Raw genomic sequence first — 13,702 nt, 5'->3', positions numbered from 1 at the left:
CCACAATTATATTCCTATCCAACTGGTAAGAGAAAAAGAATGGTAGATAAAGGTGGCCAGTACACTTTTGTACACACACAGCTTACAGTTGTTTTTATGCAGCTCATCCTCAATCATCCTCACTGACAGGAAGAACAGCCCACTGATGAATTCACCTCTCTCACATACACACACGCACACACACACACACACACACACACACACACACACACACACACTAAATACATGTGGCAAGGGCTGATAAAACAGCACGGCTTGAGTAATGAAAGTGTTGCACTAACTACCTTATTTTAGTTTTTTTAACAGCCTTTATCTGCTCAAGCACATAAGTATATGCAACAATAATACACACCATTCGTACGAGCACGGGTATTATTTATTACCTGCAGAAGGTTGTATAAGATTTATTAAATATAATACAGCAATAATCATTTATAAAGCATTTAACAAATTATTGCTGCCGAATCTAAGTTTGTTTATAAGACGAGTGCAGGGTCGTAACTTTGGATAATTCTCATTGCCGAGAGCTCAGACCACGCGTGAAGGTTTTTGTGTGTGTGTATGCGGAGTAAAACTATGGAACAAACTGGACGTACAACACAAGCAATGCCAAACTATTAGTCCATTTAAACTATTATACAAACATTGGGTCTGGTTCAAATATAGAGATGAGGGTTTTAATTTGATTTGTTGTTGTAGTCTGTCTCAAAGTGTTAACATGTGCTCAATGTCTATTACCATTGTTGGTATTTTGTCTATTACCATTGTTGATATAATGTCTGTTATCATTGTTGTTATTTTGTCTGTTATCATTGATGGTGTTTTGTCTATCATCATTGTTGGTATTTTGTCGATTATTATTATTGGTATTTTGTCTATTAGCATTGTTGCTATGTTGTCTATTACCATTGTTGGTATAATTTCTATCACCATTGTTGGTATTTTGTCTATTATCATTGTTGGTATGTTTTTATCACCATTATTGGTATTTTGTCTATTACTATTGTTGGTATTTTGTCTATTGTCATTGTTGGTATTTTGTCTACTACCATTCTTGGTATTTTGTCTATTATTATTGTTTGTATTTTGTCTATTACCATTGTTGATATTTTGTCTGTTATCATTGTTGGTATTTTTTCCATTACCATTGTTGGTATGTTGTCTATTTCTTATTATCATTGTTGGCATTTTGTCTATTACCACTATTGGTATTTTGTACATTATTATTATCATTATTGGCATTTTGTCTATTACCATATTGCTATGTTGTCTATTACCATAGTTGGTATTTTGTCTATTACCATTGTTGGTATTTTGTCTATTACCATTGTTGGTATTTTGTCTATTATTATTGTTGGTATATTGTCTGTTATCATTGTTGGTATTTCGTCTATTATTATTGTTGGTATGTTGTCTATTACCATTGTTGGTATTTTGTCTATTATTATTATCATTGTTGGTATTTTGTCTATTACCATTGTTGGTATGTTGTCTATTACCATTGTTGGTATTTTGTCTATTATTATTATCATTGTTGGTATTTCGTCTATTACCATTGTTGGTATGTTGTCTATTACCATTGTTGGTATTTTGTGTATTACCACTCTAGGTATTTTGTCTATCATTATTATCATTGTTGCTATGTTGTCTATTACCATTTTTGGTATTTTGTTTATTACCATTGTTGGTATTTTGTCTACTACCATTCTTGGTATTTTGTCTATTACTATTGTTGGCATGTTGTCTATTACCATTGTTGGTAGTTTGTCTATTATTATTATCATTTTTGGTATTTTGTCCATTACCATTGTTGGTATTTTGTCTATTATTATTATCATTGTTGGTATTTTGTCTATTACCATTGTTGGTATTTTTCTATTATTATTATCAATGTTGGTATTTTGTCTGTTACCATTGTTGGTATGTTGTCTATTACCATTGTTAGGTATTTTGTCTATTATTTTTACCACTGTTGCCATGTTGTCTATTACCATTGTTGGTATTTTGTCTATTATTAATGTTGGCATGTTGTCTATTACCATTGTTGGTATTTTGTCTATTACCATTGTTGGTATGTTGCCTATAATTATTACCATTATTGCTATGTTGTCTATTACCATTGTTGTTATTTTGTCTATTATTATTACCATTGTTGCTATGTTGTCTATTACCATTGTTGGTATTTTGTTTATTATTAATGTTGGCATGTTGTCTATTACCATTGTTGGTATTTTGTCTATTACCATTGTTGGTATGTTGCCTATAATTATTACCATTATTGCTATGTTGTCTATTACCATTGTTGTTATTTTGTCTATTATTATTACCATTGTTGCTATGTTGTCCATTACCATTGTTGGTATTTTGTCTATTATTATTGTTGGCATGTTGTCTATTACCATTTTTGGTATTTTGTCTATTACCATTGTTGGTATTTTGTCTACTACCATTCTTGGTATTTTGTCTATTATTATTGTTGGCATGTTGTCTATTACCATTGTTGGTATTTTGTCTATTATTATTATCATTGTTGGTATTTTGTCTACTACCATTGTTGGTATTTTGTCTATTATTATCATTGTTGGTATTTTGTCTATTACCATTGTTGGTATTTTGTCTATTATTATTATCATTGTTGGTATTTTGTCTATTACCATTGTTGGTATTTTTCTATTATTATTATCAATGTTGGGATTTTGTTTATTACCATTGTTAGGTATTTTGTCTATTATTTTTACCACTGTTGCCATGTTGTCTATTACCGCTGTTGGTATTTTGTCTATTATTAATGTTGGCATGTTGTCTATTACCATTGTTGGTATTTTGTCTATTACCATTGTTGGTATTTTGTCTATTACCGTTGTTGGTATGTTGCCTATTATTATTACCATTGATGCTATGTTGTCTATTACCATTGTTGTTATTTTGTCTATTATTATTACCATTGTTGCTATGTTGTCTATTACCATTGTTGGTATTTTGTCTATTATTATTGTTGGCATGTTGTCTATTATCATTGTTGGTATTTTGTCTATTATTATTGTTGGCATGTTGTCTATTATCATTGTTGGTATTTTGTCTATTAACATTTTTGGTATGTTGTCTATTACTATTGTTGGCATGTTGTCTATTACCACTGTTGGTATTTCGTCTATTATTATTGTTGGCATGGTGTCTATTACCATTGCTGGTATTTTGTTTATTGCCATTTTTGGTATTTAGTTTTTTACCATTGTTGGTATATTCATTTTTCCCACATTGTTGCTACAAATTATTGTTACAGTGCAATAATTACTGTTCCCTGAGGTAATGCCACCATCACACAACATTTGGTTTATAATCCTTGAACAAAGTAACAGTGAAACTCAATATATTATTTACTGGGTGTGGGATTAAATACATTATCGGTAACACTTTAGTATGGGGAAAATATTCACCAGGAATTAGTTGCTTATTAAAATAACAAAGACTTAATTTACAGTTATTTGGACACTATGGGGAACATATAAGGGTTAGAGTTACTAATAAGCAATAGTTATTGAGGGAAGACTCTTAGTTAATGGCTTTCTGCTGGTATAATAAGGCCATGCAGAATAAGGCATTACTAAGTACTTAATGATGACTAATTAAGAGCCAGCGTGTTACTAATTTGCATGTTAATAAGCAACTAATTAATGATGAATATGTGTTCCCCGTACTAAAGTGTTATTCTTCTCTCTCCCTTTCAGGCAAAACTGGACCATCATGCATACATACTGTGCATTACCTTTTGCATTATAGTAAAGGCCTACTGAAACCCACTACTAGCGACCACGCAGTCTGATAGTTTATATATCAATGATGAAATATTAACATTGCACACATGCCAATACGGCCTTTTTAGTTTACTAAACTACAATTTTAAATTACCCGCGAGGTATCCTGTTGAAAACGCTTATGTTGACGCGTGCTTGTGACGTTATTGGTTGGAGCGGACATTTTATCCCAGCACCACTCACGGCTAAAAGTCGTCTGCTTTAATCACATAATTACACAGTATTTTGGACATCTGCGTTGCTGAATCTTTTGCAATTTGTTCAATTAATAATGGAGACGTCAAAGAAGAATGCTGTTGGTGGAAAGCGGTGGATATGCAGCTGCCTTTAGCAACCGAGACACAGCCGGTGTTTCTTTGTTTGTTGTGAAGCTTTAATATGGAACAGATGCGGTCAAGCGAACATGTTTCTCTACCACATGTCAACGGCAGGTTTCGGTGAGAAAATTGTGATATTAAGTTGGCTCTTACCGGAGACATGAACGATCGATGTTTGCGTCTTCCTGCAGCACCTGTCAAAAACGCAGCTGTGACTTTCTTGGCTCCTCCATATGGCTTCTCTCAGAGACACAGGCGGTCACCGCAGCCCTCTGACTTACAGGTACGACTTTATAATCTCACTAAAACACTAGCAACACAATAAGCAGATAAGGGATTTTCCAGAATTATCCTGGTAAATGTGTCTAATAACATCTGAATCGCTCCCACTGCCGTCGCCTTTTTTTTATTTTTCTAGTGATTCACTGTAACTTTTTTTTTTTTTGTATTAAATCAACATTAAAATATACAAGATACACTTTCAATTAGTGCGTCAATTCCCCCCCCCCCCCACCCCCCCCATCCACCCCCCGCCGGTCCACTAACATTATCATTAATTACTATTTTTTATGTAATTGTTTTATATTATGTTATTTTCTTTTTTATCCAAGAAAATTTTATTTATTTTTTATTTATCTTATTTTGTTCTATTAATTGAATAAATAAACAGGACCTTATCTTCACCAGACCAGGTTGTTAATGAAATTAGACTTGTCTAAAGGTTTTTAAAAGCAGGTCCAGTACAGATAATGTCCAAGTCGGGCTCAGCAACACAACCCCTCATCCAAATGTCTTAAAGAAAGTAATACTAAGTGAATATCTATTTTTATCTATCTTCACTCTAACTTTCCTCATCCATGAATCTTTCATCCTCACTCAAATTCAATCAATTAATCAGTCAATCAATGTTTACTTGAATAGCCCTAAATCACTAGTGTCTCAAAGGGCTGCACAAACCACAACACAAACCACTACGACATCCTCGGTAGGCCCACATAAGGGCAAGGAAAACTCACACCCAGTGGGACGTCGGTGACAATGATGACTATGAGAACCTTGGAGAGGACGAAAGCAATGGATGTCGAGCGGGTCTAACATGATACTGTGAAAGTTCAATCCATAGTGGATCCAACACAGCAGCGAGAGTCCAGTCCACAGCAGGAAAACATCCCAAGCGGAGGCGGATCAGCAGCGCATTAATGGGGAAATCGTCGCTTTTTCGGTCCGAATCGCTCTAGTTGCGGGTGTCCATGATTGTAAACAATGTTCAGATGTGAGGAGCTCCACAACCTGTGACGTCACGCTCACATCGCAGGCAAGGCTTTTTTATTAGCGACCAGAAATTGCGAACTTTATCGTCGATGTTCTCTACTACAGTGGTTCTCAAATGGGGGTACGCGTACCCCTGGGGGTACTTGAAGGTATGCCAAGTAGTACTTGTGTCAGGCTTGCCCCTGACAGTTTGTCTATTTTAGTTTTTTCCTCTGCATTTGTCTGTTTCCTGTGTTTAGTATTTCCAGTCTTTTAGTTCCTGTCAAGTGCTCTTAATTTGCCAGCTTCCTGTCTTGTTCCCTGAGTGCTGTGTTCCTCCTCAGTGTGTTTAGTATTTCCTGTCCTTAGTTCCTGTCTAGTGCTCTTATTTTGTCAGCTTCCTGTCTTGTTCCCTGAGTGCTGTGTTCCCCTTCAGCTGCGGCTGATTGGCATCTGGCCACACCTGTTGCCAATCAGCCCGCTCCTATTTGTACCTGCTTTGTCGTGTGTCAGTTGCTGGATCATTGTATTGTCATTCGGACGTGCCGTTGCCATATGTTGCTCTTGTCGTGTCTGTGATTATTTCAGCTATTACCTGTCGTGCTACATCTTGTCCTGGTCGTCGTAGCGGTAAGCTGTTTTTGTTAGCCATTGGCTATTTCCAGTTTTTCTGTTTGTTATCCTCTAGCTTCCATGCTAAAGTTCCTTTTTGTTTCTTGTTAGTTTCTATGCTAAAGGTCTTTTGTTTTTTTGTCCGCCCACGTGTGTTCTTTTGTTTTGAACCCTTCGTTTGGTTTTGTCTTAGTATTTATATTAAAATCATGTTTGCTCACTCCATGCCTGCCTCCATCTCTGCATCTTGGGGTTCGTCATCAAATAACTGTGACAACTTGAGATTTTTCAAAAATATTCTAAAAATAGCAACAATTCAAAAATCCTTTATAAATATATTTATTGAATAATACTTCAACAAAATATAAATGTGAGTTCATAAACTGTGAAAAGAAATGCAACAATGCAATATTCGGTGTTGACAGCTAGATTTTTGTGGACATGTTCCATAAATATTGATGTTAAAGATTTTATTTTATTTTTTTTTTGTGAAGAAATGTTTAGAATGAAGTTGATGAATCCAGATGGATCTCTATTACAATCCCCAAAGAGGGCACTTTAAGTTGATAATTACTTCTATGTAATTAGCGCTTTGAGTCACTAGAGAAAAGCGCTATATAAATATAATTCACTTCAATTCACTATGTGTAGAAATCTTTATTTATGAAGTGAAGTGAATTATATTTATATAGCGCTTTTCTCTAGTGACTCAAAGCGCTTTACATAGTGAAACCCAATATCTAAGTTACATTTTTAAACCAGTGTGGGTGGCACTGGGAGCAGGTGGGTCAAGTGTCTTGCCCAAGGACACAACGGCAGTGACTAGGATGGCGGAAGCGGGAATCGAACCTGCAACCCTCAAGAGGCTGGCACGGCCGCTCTACCAACCGTTTATTTGTTTATTTTTCAACAAGTTTTTAGTCATTTTTATCTTTTTTTCCAAATAGTTCAAGAAAGACCACTACAAATGAGCAATATTTTGCACTGTCATACAATTTAATAAATCAGAAACTGATGACACAGTGCTGTATTTTACTTCTTTATCTCTTTTTTTTAACCAAAAATGCTTTGCTCTGATTAGGGGGTACTTGAATGAAAAAAAAATGTTCACAGGGGGTACATCACTGAAAAAAAGGTTGAGAACCACTGCTTTAGATCAGTGGTTCTCAAATGGGGGTACGTGTACCCCTAGGGGTACTTGAAGGTATGCCAAGGGGTACGTGAGATTAAAAAAAAAAAAAAAATCTGAAAATAGCAACAATTCAAAAATCCTTTATAAATATATGTATTGAATAATACTTCAACAAAATATGAATGTAAGTTCATAAACTGTGTGTTGATAGCTAGATTTTTTGTGGACATGTTCCATAAATATTGATGTTAAAGACTTCTTTTTTGTGAAGAAATGTTTAGAATGAAGTTCATGAATCCAGATGGATCTCTATTAAAATCCCCAAATAGGGCACTTTAAGTGGATGATTACTTCTATGTGTAGAAATCTTTATTTATAATTAAATCACTTGTTAATTTTTCAACAAGTTTTTAGTTATTTATATATCTGTTTTTTCCAAATAGTTCAAGAAAGACCACTACAAATGAGCAATATTTTGCACTGTTATACAATTTGATAAATCAGAAACTGATGACCTAGTGCTGTATTTTAGTTCTTTATCTCTTTTTTTTCAACCAAAAATGCTTTGCTCTGATTAGGGGCTACTTGAATTAAAAAAAAAATTCACAGGGGGTACGTCACTAAAAAAAAAGGTTGAGAACCACTGCTCTACTAAGCCTGCAATGAGATGGCGACTTGTCCAGGGTGTACCCCGCCTTCCGCCCGATTGTAGCTGAGATAGGCGCCAGCGCCCCCTGCGACCCCAAAAGGGAATAAGCGGTAGAAAATGGATGGATGGATAGGCCTTTAATTTATATTATTACATGTTGCCTGGAAAAAAAAGTTGGCAGCTTATGTTTTGCCAACTTGGCCCTGCGATGAGGTGGCGACTTGTCCAGGGTGTACCCCGCCTTCCGCCCGATTGTAGCTGAGATAGGCGCCAGCGCCCCCCGCCACCCGAAAAGGGAATAAGCGGTAGAAAATGGATGGATGGATGGATGCTCTACTAAGCGGTATAGCTCGGTTGGTAGAGTGGCCGTGCCAGCAACTTGAGGGTTCAATTCCCGCTTCCGCCATCCTAGTCACTGCCGTTGTGTCCTTGGGCAAGACACTTTACCCACCTGCTCCCAGTGCCACCCACACTGGTTTAAATGTAACTTAGATATTGGGTTTCACTATGTAAAGCGCTTTGAGTCACTAGAGAAAAGCGCTATATAAATATAATTCACTTCACTACTAAATCCTTTCAGCAAAAATATGGCAATATTCGAAATGATCAAGTATGACACATAAAATGGACCTGCTATCCCCGTTTAAATAAGAAAATCTCATTTCAGTAGGCCTTTAATTTATATTATTACATGTTGCCTGGAAAAAAAGTTGGCAGCTTATGTTTTGCCAACTTGGCCCTGCGATGAGGTGGCGACTTGTCCAGGGTGTACACCGCCTTCCGCCCGATTGTAGCTGAGATAGGCGCCAGCGCCCCCCGCGACCCCAAAAGGGAATAAGCGGTAGAAATGGATGGATGGATGGATGCTCTACTAAGCGGTATAGCTCGGTTGGTAGAGCGGCCGTGCCAGCAACTTGAGGGTTGCAGGTTCGATTCCCGCTTCCGCCATCCTAGTCACTGCCGTTGTGTCCTTGGGCGAGACACTTTACCCACCTGCTCCCAGTGCCACCCGCACTGGTTTAAATGTAACTTAGATATTGGGGTTCACTATGTAAAGCGCTTTGAGTCACTAGAGAAAAGCGCTATATAAAATATAATTCACTTCACTACTAAATCCTTTCAGCAAAAATATGGCAATATTCGAAATGATCAAGTATGACACATAGAATGGACCTGCTATCCCCGTTTAAATAAGAAAATCTCATTTCAATAGACCTTTTAATTGATATTATTACATGTTGCCTGGAAAAAAAAGTTGGCAGCTTATGTTTTGCCAACTTGGCCCTGCGATGAGGTGGCGACTTGTCCAGGGTGTACCCCGCCTTCCGCCCGATTGTAGCTGAGATAGGCGCCAGCACCCCCCGCGACCCCAAAAGGGAATAAGCGGTAGGAAATGGATGGATGGATGGATGCTCTACTAAGCGGTATAGCTCGGTTGGTAGAGCAGCCGTGCCAGCAACTTGAGGGTTGCAGGTTCGATTCCCGCTTCCGCCATCCTAGTCACTGCCGTTGTGTCCTTGGGCAAGACACTTTACCCACCTGCTCCCAGTGCCACCCGCACTGGTTTAAATGTAACTTAGATATTGGGGTTCACTATGTAAAGCGCTTTGAGTCCCTAGAGAAAAGCGGTATATAAAATATAATTCACTTCACGACTAAATCCTTTCAGCAAAAATATGGCAATATCGCAAAATGATCAAGTATGACACATAGAATGGACCTGCTATCCCCGTTTAAATAAGAAAATCTCATTTCAATAGGCCTTTTAATTGATATTATTACATTTTGCCTGGAATTTTTTTTTAAAAAGATGACTACTTTTTGCAGCTTATGTTTTGCCAACTTGGCCCTGCGATGAGGTGGCGACTTGTCCAGGGTGTACCCCGTCTTCCGCCCGATTGTAGCTGAGATAGGCGCCAGCGCCCTCCCCGCGACCCCAAAAGGGAATAAGCGGTAGAAAATGGATGGATGGATGGATGGATGCTCTACTAAGCGGTATAGCTCGGTTGGTAGAGTGGCCGTGCCAGCAACTTGAGGGTTCGATTCCCGCTTCCGCCATCCTAGTGACTGCCGTTGTGTCCTTGGGCAAGACACTTTACCCACCTGCTCCCAGTGCCACCCACACTGGTTTAAATGTAACTTAGATATTGGGTTTCACTATGTGAAGCGTTTTGAGTCCCTAGAGAAAAGCGCTATATAAAATATAATTCACTTCACGACTAAATCCTTTCAGCAAAAATATGGCAATATTCGAAATGATCAAGTATGACACATAGAATGGACCTGCTATCCCCGTTTAAATAAGAAAATCTCATTTCAATAGGCCTTTAATTTATATTATTACATTTTGCCTGGAAAAAAAAATAAAAAAAGATGACTACTTTTTGCAGCTTATGTTTTGCCAACTTGGCCCTGCGATGAGGTGGCGACTTGTCCAGGGTGTACCCCGCCTTCCGCCCGATTGTAGCTGAGATAGGCGCCAGCGCCCTCCCCGCGACCCCAAAAGGGAATAAGCGGTAGAAAATGGATGGATGGATGTTTTGCCAACTTACATGACACATTTAAAATGAGAATAAGTACCTGTCCAGGGCGATGGCGGTCATGGAGTAGATGCTGGCGAAGACGGCAGCGATGGGGAAGAAGTTATGGAAGCGGCAGTAGACCAGCCCGAAGTACCACTCGTTGTGCACCGCGTACACGAAGTTGATGACGGTGTTGAAGGCCGACATGGACGCTTCGGCGAAGGCCAGGTTGAGCAGGAAATAGTTGGTGACGGTCCTCATGCGCTTGTGCGCCAGGATGATCCAAATCACCGTCACGTTGCCCACCACGGACACGGCCACGATGCAGCAGTAAGCTGCGGCCCACAGCGCGATCCTCCAGGCGGGCTGCACGAACTGGTTCCAGTACTCCGTCCCGTTGTTGGTGTCGTTGGAGGAGGAGTCCGCGGTCCAGTTGCCTTCGTCCGTGCTGGGGAATATCGGATCCATGGCACCAGGTTGCCGGTCACAGACTTGATTGCACTCGGAACTTCGGCCGCGGGAGTTTAGTTTGACTTTGGATGAGGTTGTAAGGCGCGTAAAAAGGCGAGCGGCGCGTATTTTACGCGCGTCTCTCTGGCGGCGCGGAGGAGAGTGAGAGTTTGCATGCTGCTGCTCTGCGCTCCAACACACACACACACACACGCACACGTACACACACGCACGCACGCACGCAAGCACACACACACACACACACACACACGCACGCACACACACACACACACGCACGCATGCACGCACACACACAAACACACACACACACGCACGCACACACACATGCACGCGGGCACACACGCGCAAACACACACGCACACACACACGCACACGCACACACACACATCTTATATCAGACGCACTCACACACACACACACGCATCTTATATCAGACACACTCACACAAACACACGTGCACACAAACACACACACACACATGAACGCGCACACACACACACGCACGCACACACATCTTATATCAGACACACTCACCCACACACACGCATCTTATATCAGACACACTTGCACAAACACACACGCACACAAACACACACACACACGCATACGCACACACACACACACACGTCTTATAGCAGACACACACTCACACAAACACACTCACGCACACACACACGCACGCGCACACACACACATCGGAACACAATAACACTCACACACGCACACACGCACACGCACACACACACTCACACATACGTACACACACACAGACACACACATCAAAACACACCAACACACAAACACACTCACACACGTAAACGCACACACACATAAAAACACACCAACACACACACGTACACACACACACACACATCAAAACACACCAACACGCTCACACACACACGCACGTACACATACACACACGCACACACACACACATTAAAACACACCAACACACACACACACACACGCACGTACACATACACACACGCACACACACACACATCAAAACACACTAACACACACACGTATACATAAAAACACACCAACACACACTCACGTACACTCACGTACACACACACACACACATCAAAACACACCAACACACGTACACTTACACACACGCGCACACACACACACACATATACACACACATAAAAACACACCAACACACACACACACGCACACACACACACACACATCAAAACACACTAACACACACACACACACACCCACATATACACACACATAAAAAACACACACACACACACACACACACACACTCACTCATGCCTTATATCCCGCCTTCTGCTGCCCCCTGTGGTTCTGACAAATGTACTGGTTTTTCAACCTCCAGGGACAAGAAGCCAAAACACATGGAAATTAAATTTTCTCCGAAGCACGTTTTGGCATTAAAAAAAAACATTTCTTATTATTTGTAGTATTATGAGGTGTTTGCAGAGGCAGTCTTCTCCTGGTGTTATATTTCATAGTCTACTTTTCACATTTGGTTTAATTTATTTCACTTTCCACCTAAGACAGATATGCATGAAAAGTATTGTTTCCCTGAGACGGATTTAGATTTTAATATATATATATATATATATATATATATATATATATAACCCCATTTCCATATGAGTTGGGAAATTGTGTTAGATGTAAATATAAACAGAATACAATGATTTGCAAATCCTTTTCAACCCATATTCAGTTGAATGCACTACAAAGACAACATATTTGATGTTCAAACTTCAAACTCATAAACTTCACGGCTGCACCACGTGCCAAAGTAGTTGGGAAAGGGCATGTTCACCACTGTGTTACATCACCTTTTCTTTTAACAACACTCAATAAACGTTTGGGAACTGAGGAAACTAATTGTTGAAGCTTTGAAAGTGGAATTCTTTCCCATTCTTGTTTTATGTAGAGCTTCAGTCGTTCAACAGTCCAAGGTCTCCGCTGTCGTATTTTACACTTCATAATGCGCCACACATTTTCCATGGGAGACAGGTCTGGACTGCAGGCGGGCCAGGAAAGTACCCGCACTCTTCTTTTACGAAGCTACGCTGTTGTAACACTTGTCTTGCTGAAATAAGCAGGGGCGTCCATGATAACGTTGCTTGGATGACAACATACGTTGCTCCAAAACCTGTATGGACCTTTCAGCATTAATGGTGCCTTCACAGATGTGTAAGTTACCCATACCTTGGGCACTAATACACCCCCATACCATCACAGATGCTGGCTTTTGAACTTTGCGCCTATAACAATCCGAATGGTTATTTTCCTCTTTGTTCTGGAGGACACCACGTCCTCTGTTTCCAAATATAATTTGAAACTTGGACTCGTCAGACCACAGAACACCTTTCCACTTTGCATCAGTCGATCTTAGGTGAGCTCGGGCCCAGCCAAGCCGGTGGCGTTTCAGGATATTGTTGATAAATGGGTTTGGCTTTGCATAGTAGAGTTTTAACTTGCACTTACAGATGTAGCGACCAACTGTAATTACTGACAGTGGTTTTATGATGTGGTCCTGAGCCCATGTGGTGATATCCTTTACACACTGATGTCGGTTTTTGATGCAGAACCGTCTGAGAGATCAAAAGTCCGTAATATCATCGCTTACGTGCAGTGATTTCTCCAGATTTTCTGAGCCTTTTGATGATTTTACGGACCGTAGATGGTTAACGCCCTAAATTCCTTGCTATAGCTCATTGAGAAATGTTGTTCTAAAACTGTTCGACAATTTGCTTACAAATTGGCGACCGTCGCCCCATCCTTGTCTGTGAATTACTTAGCATTTCATGGAAGCTGCTTTTATACCCAATCATGGCACCCACCTGTTCCCAATTAGCCTGCACACCTGTGGGATGTTCCAAATAAGTGTTTGATGAGCATTCCTCAACTTTATCAGTATTTATTGCCACTTT

General features: G+C 39.7%; 1 protein-coding gene across 2 annotated transcripts in view; it reads right to left on the bottom strand.

Annotated features, from left to right (window-relative positions):
* Nucleotides 1-10,968, bottom strand: part of tacr1a (tachykinin receptor 1a) — a 104,623-nt gene extending 93,655 nt beyond the window's left edge. For both annotated transcript variants that reach the window (XR_009807586.1, XM_061906983.1), the window contains exon 1: nt 10,357-10,968. Coding sequence is in view for 1 of the 2 variants with exons in the window: in XM_061906983.1 (XP_061762967.1) it covers nt 10,357-10,766 (410 nt within the window). In the remaining variant the exon portion in view is untranslated. The remainder of the gene's footprint in view (nt 1-10,356) is intronic.
* Between the last annotated feature and the right edge of the window lie 2,734 nt (nt 10,969-13,702).

This window comes from Nerophis ophidion, linkage group LG07, assembly GCF_033978795.1.
Source record: "Nerophis ophidion isolate RoL-2023_Sa linkage group LG07, RoL_Noph_v1.0, whole genome shotgun sequence".
In the NCBI taxonomy this organism is placed as follows: Eukaryota; Metazoa; Chordata; class Actinopteri; order Syngnathiformes; family Syngnathidae; genus Nerophis; species Nerophis ophidion.
Note: the sequence above shows the minus strand (reverse complement) of the source record. Positions and strands in the feature narration are given on the sequence as shown.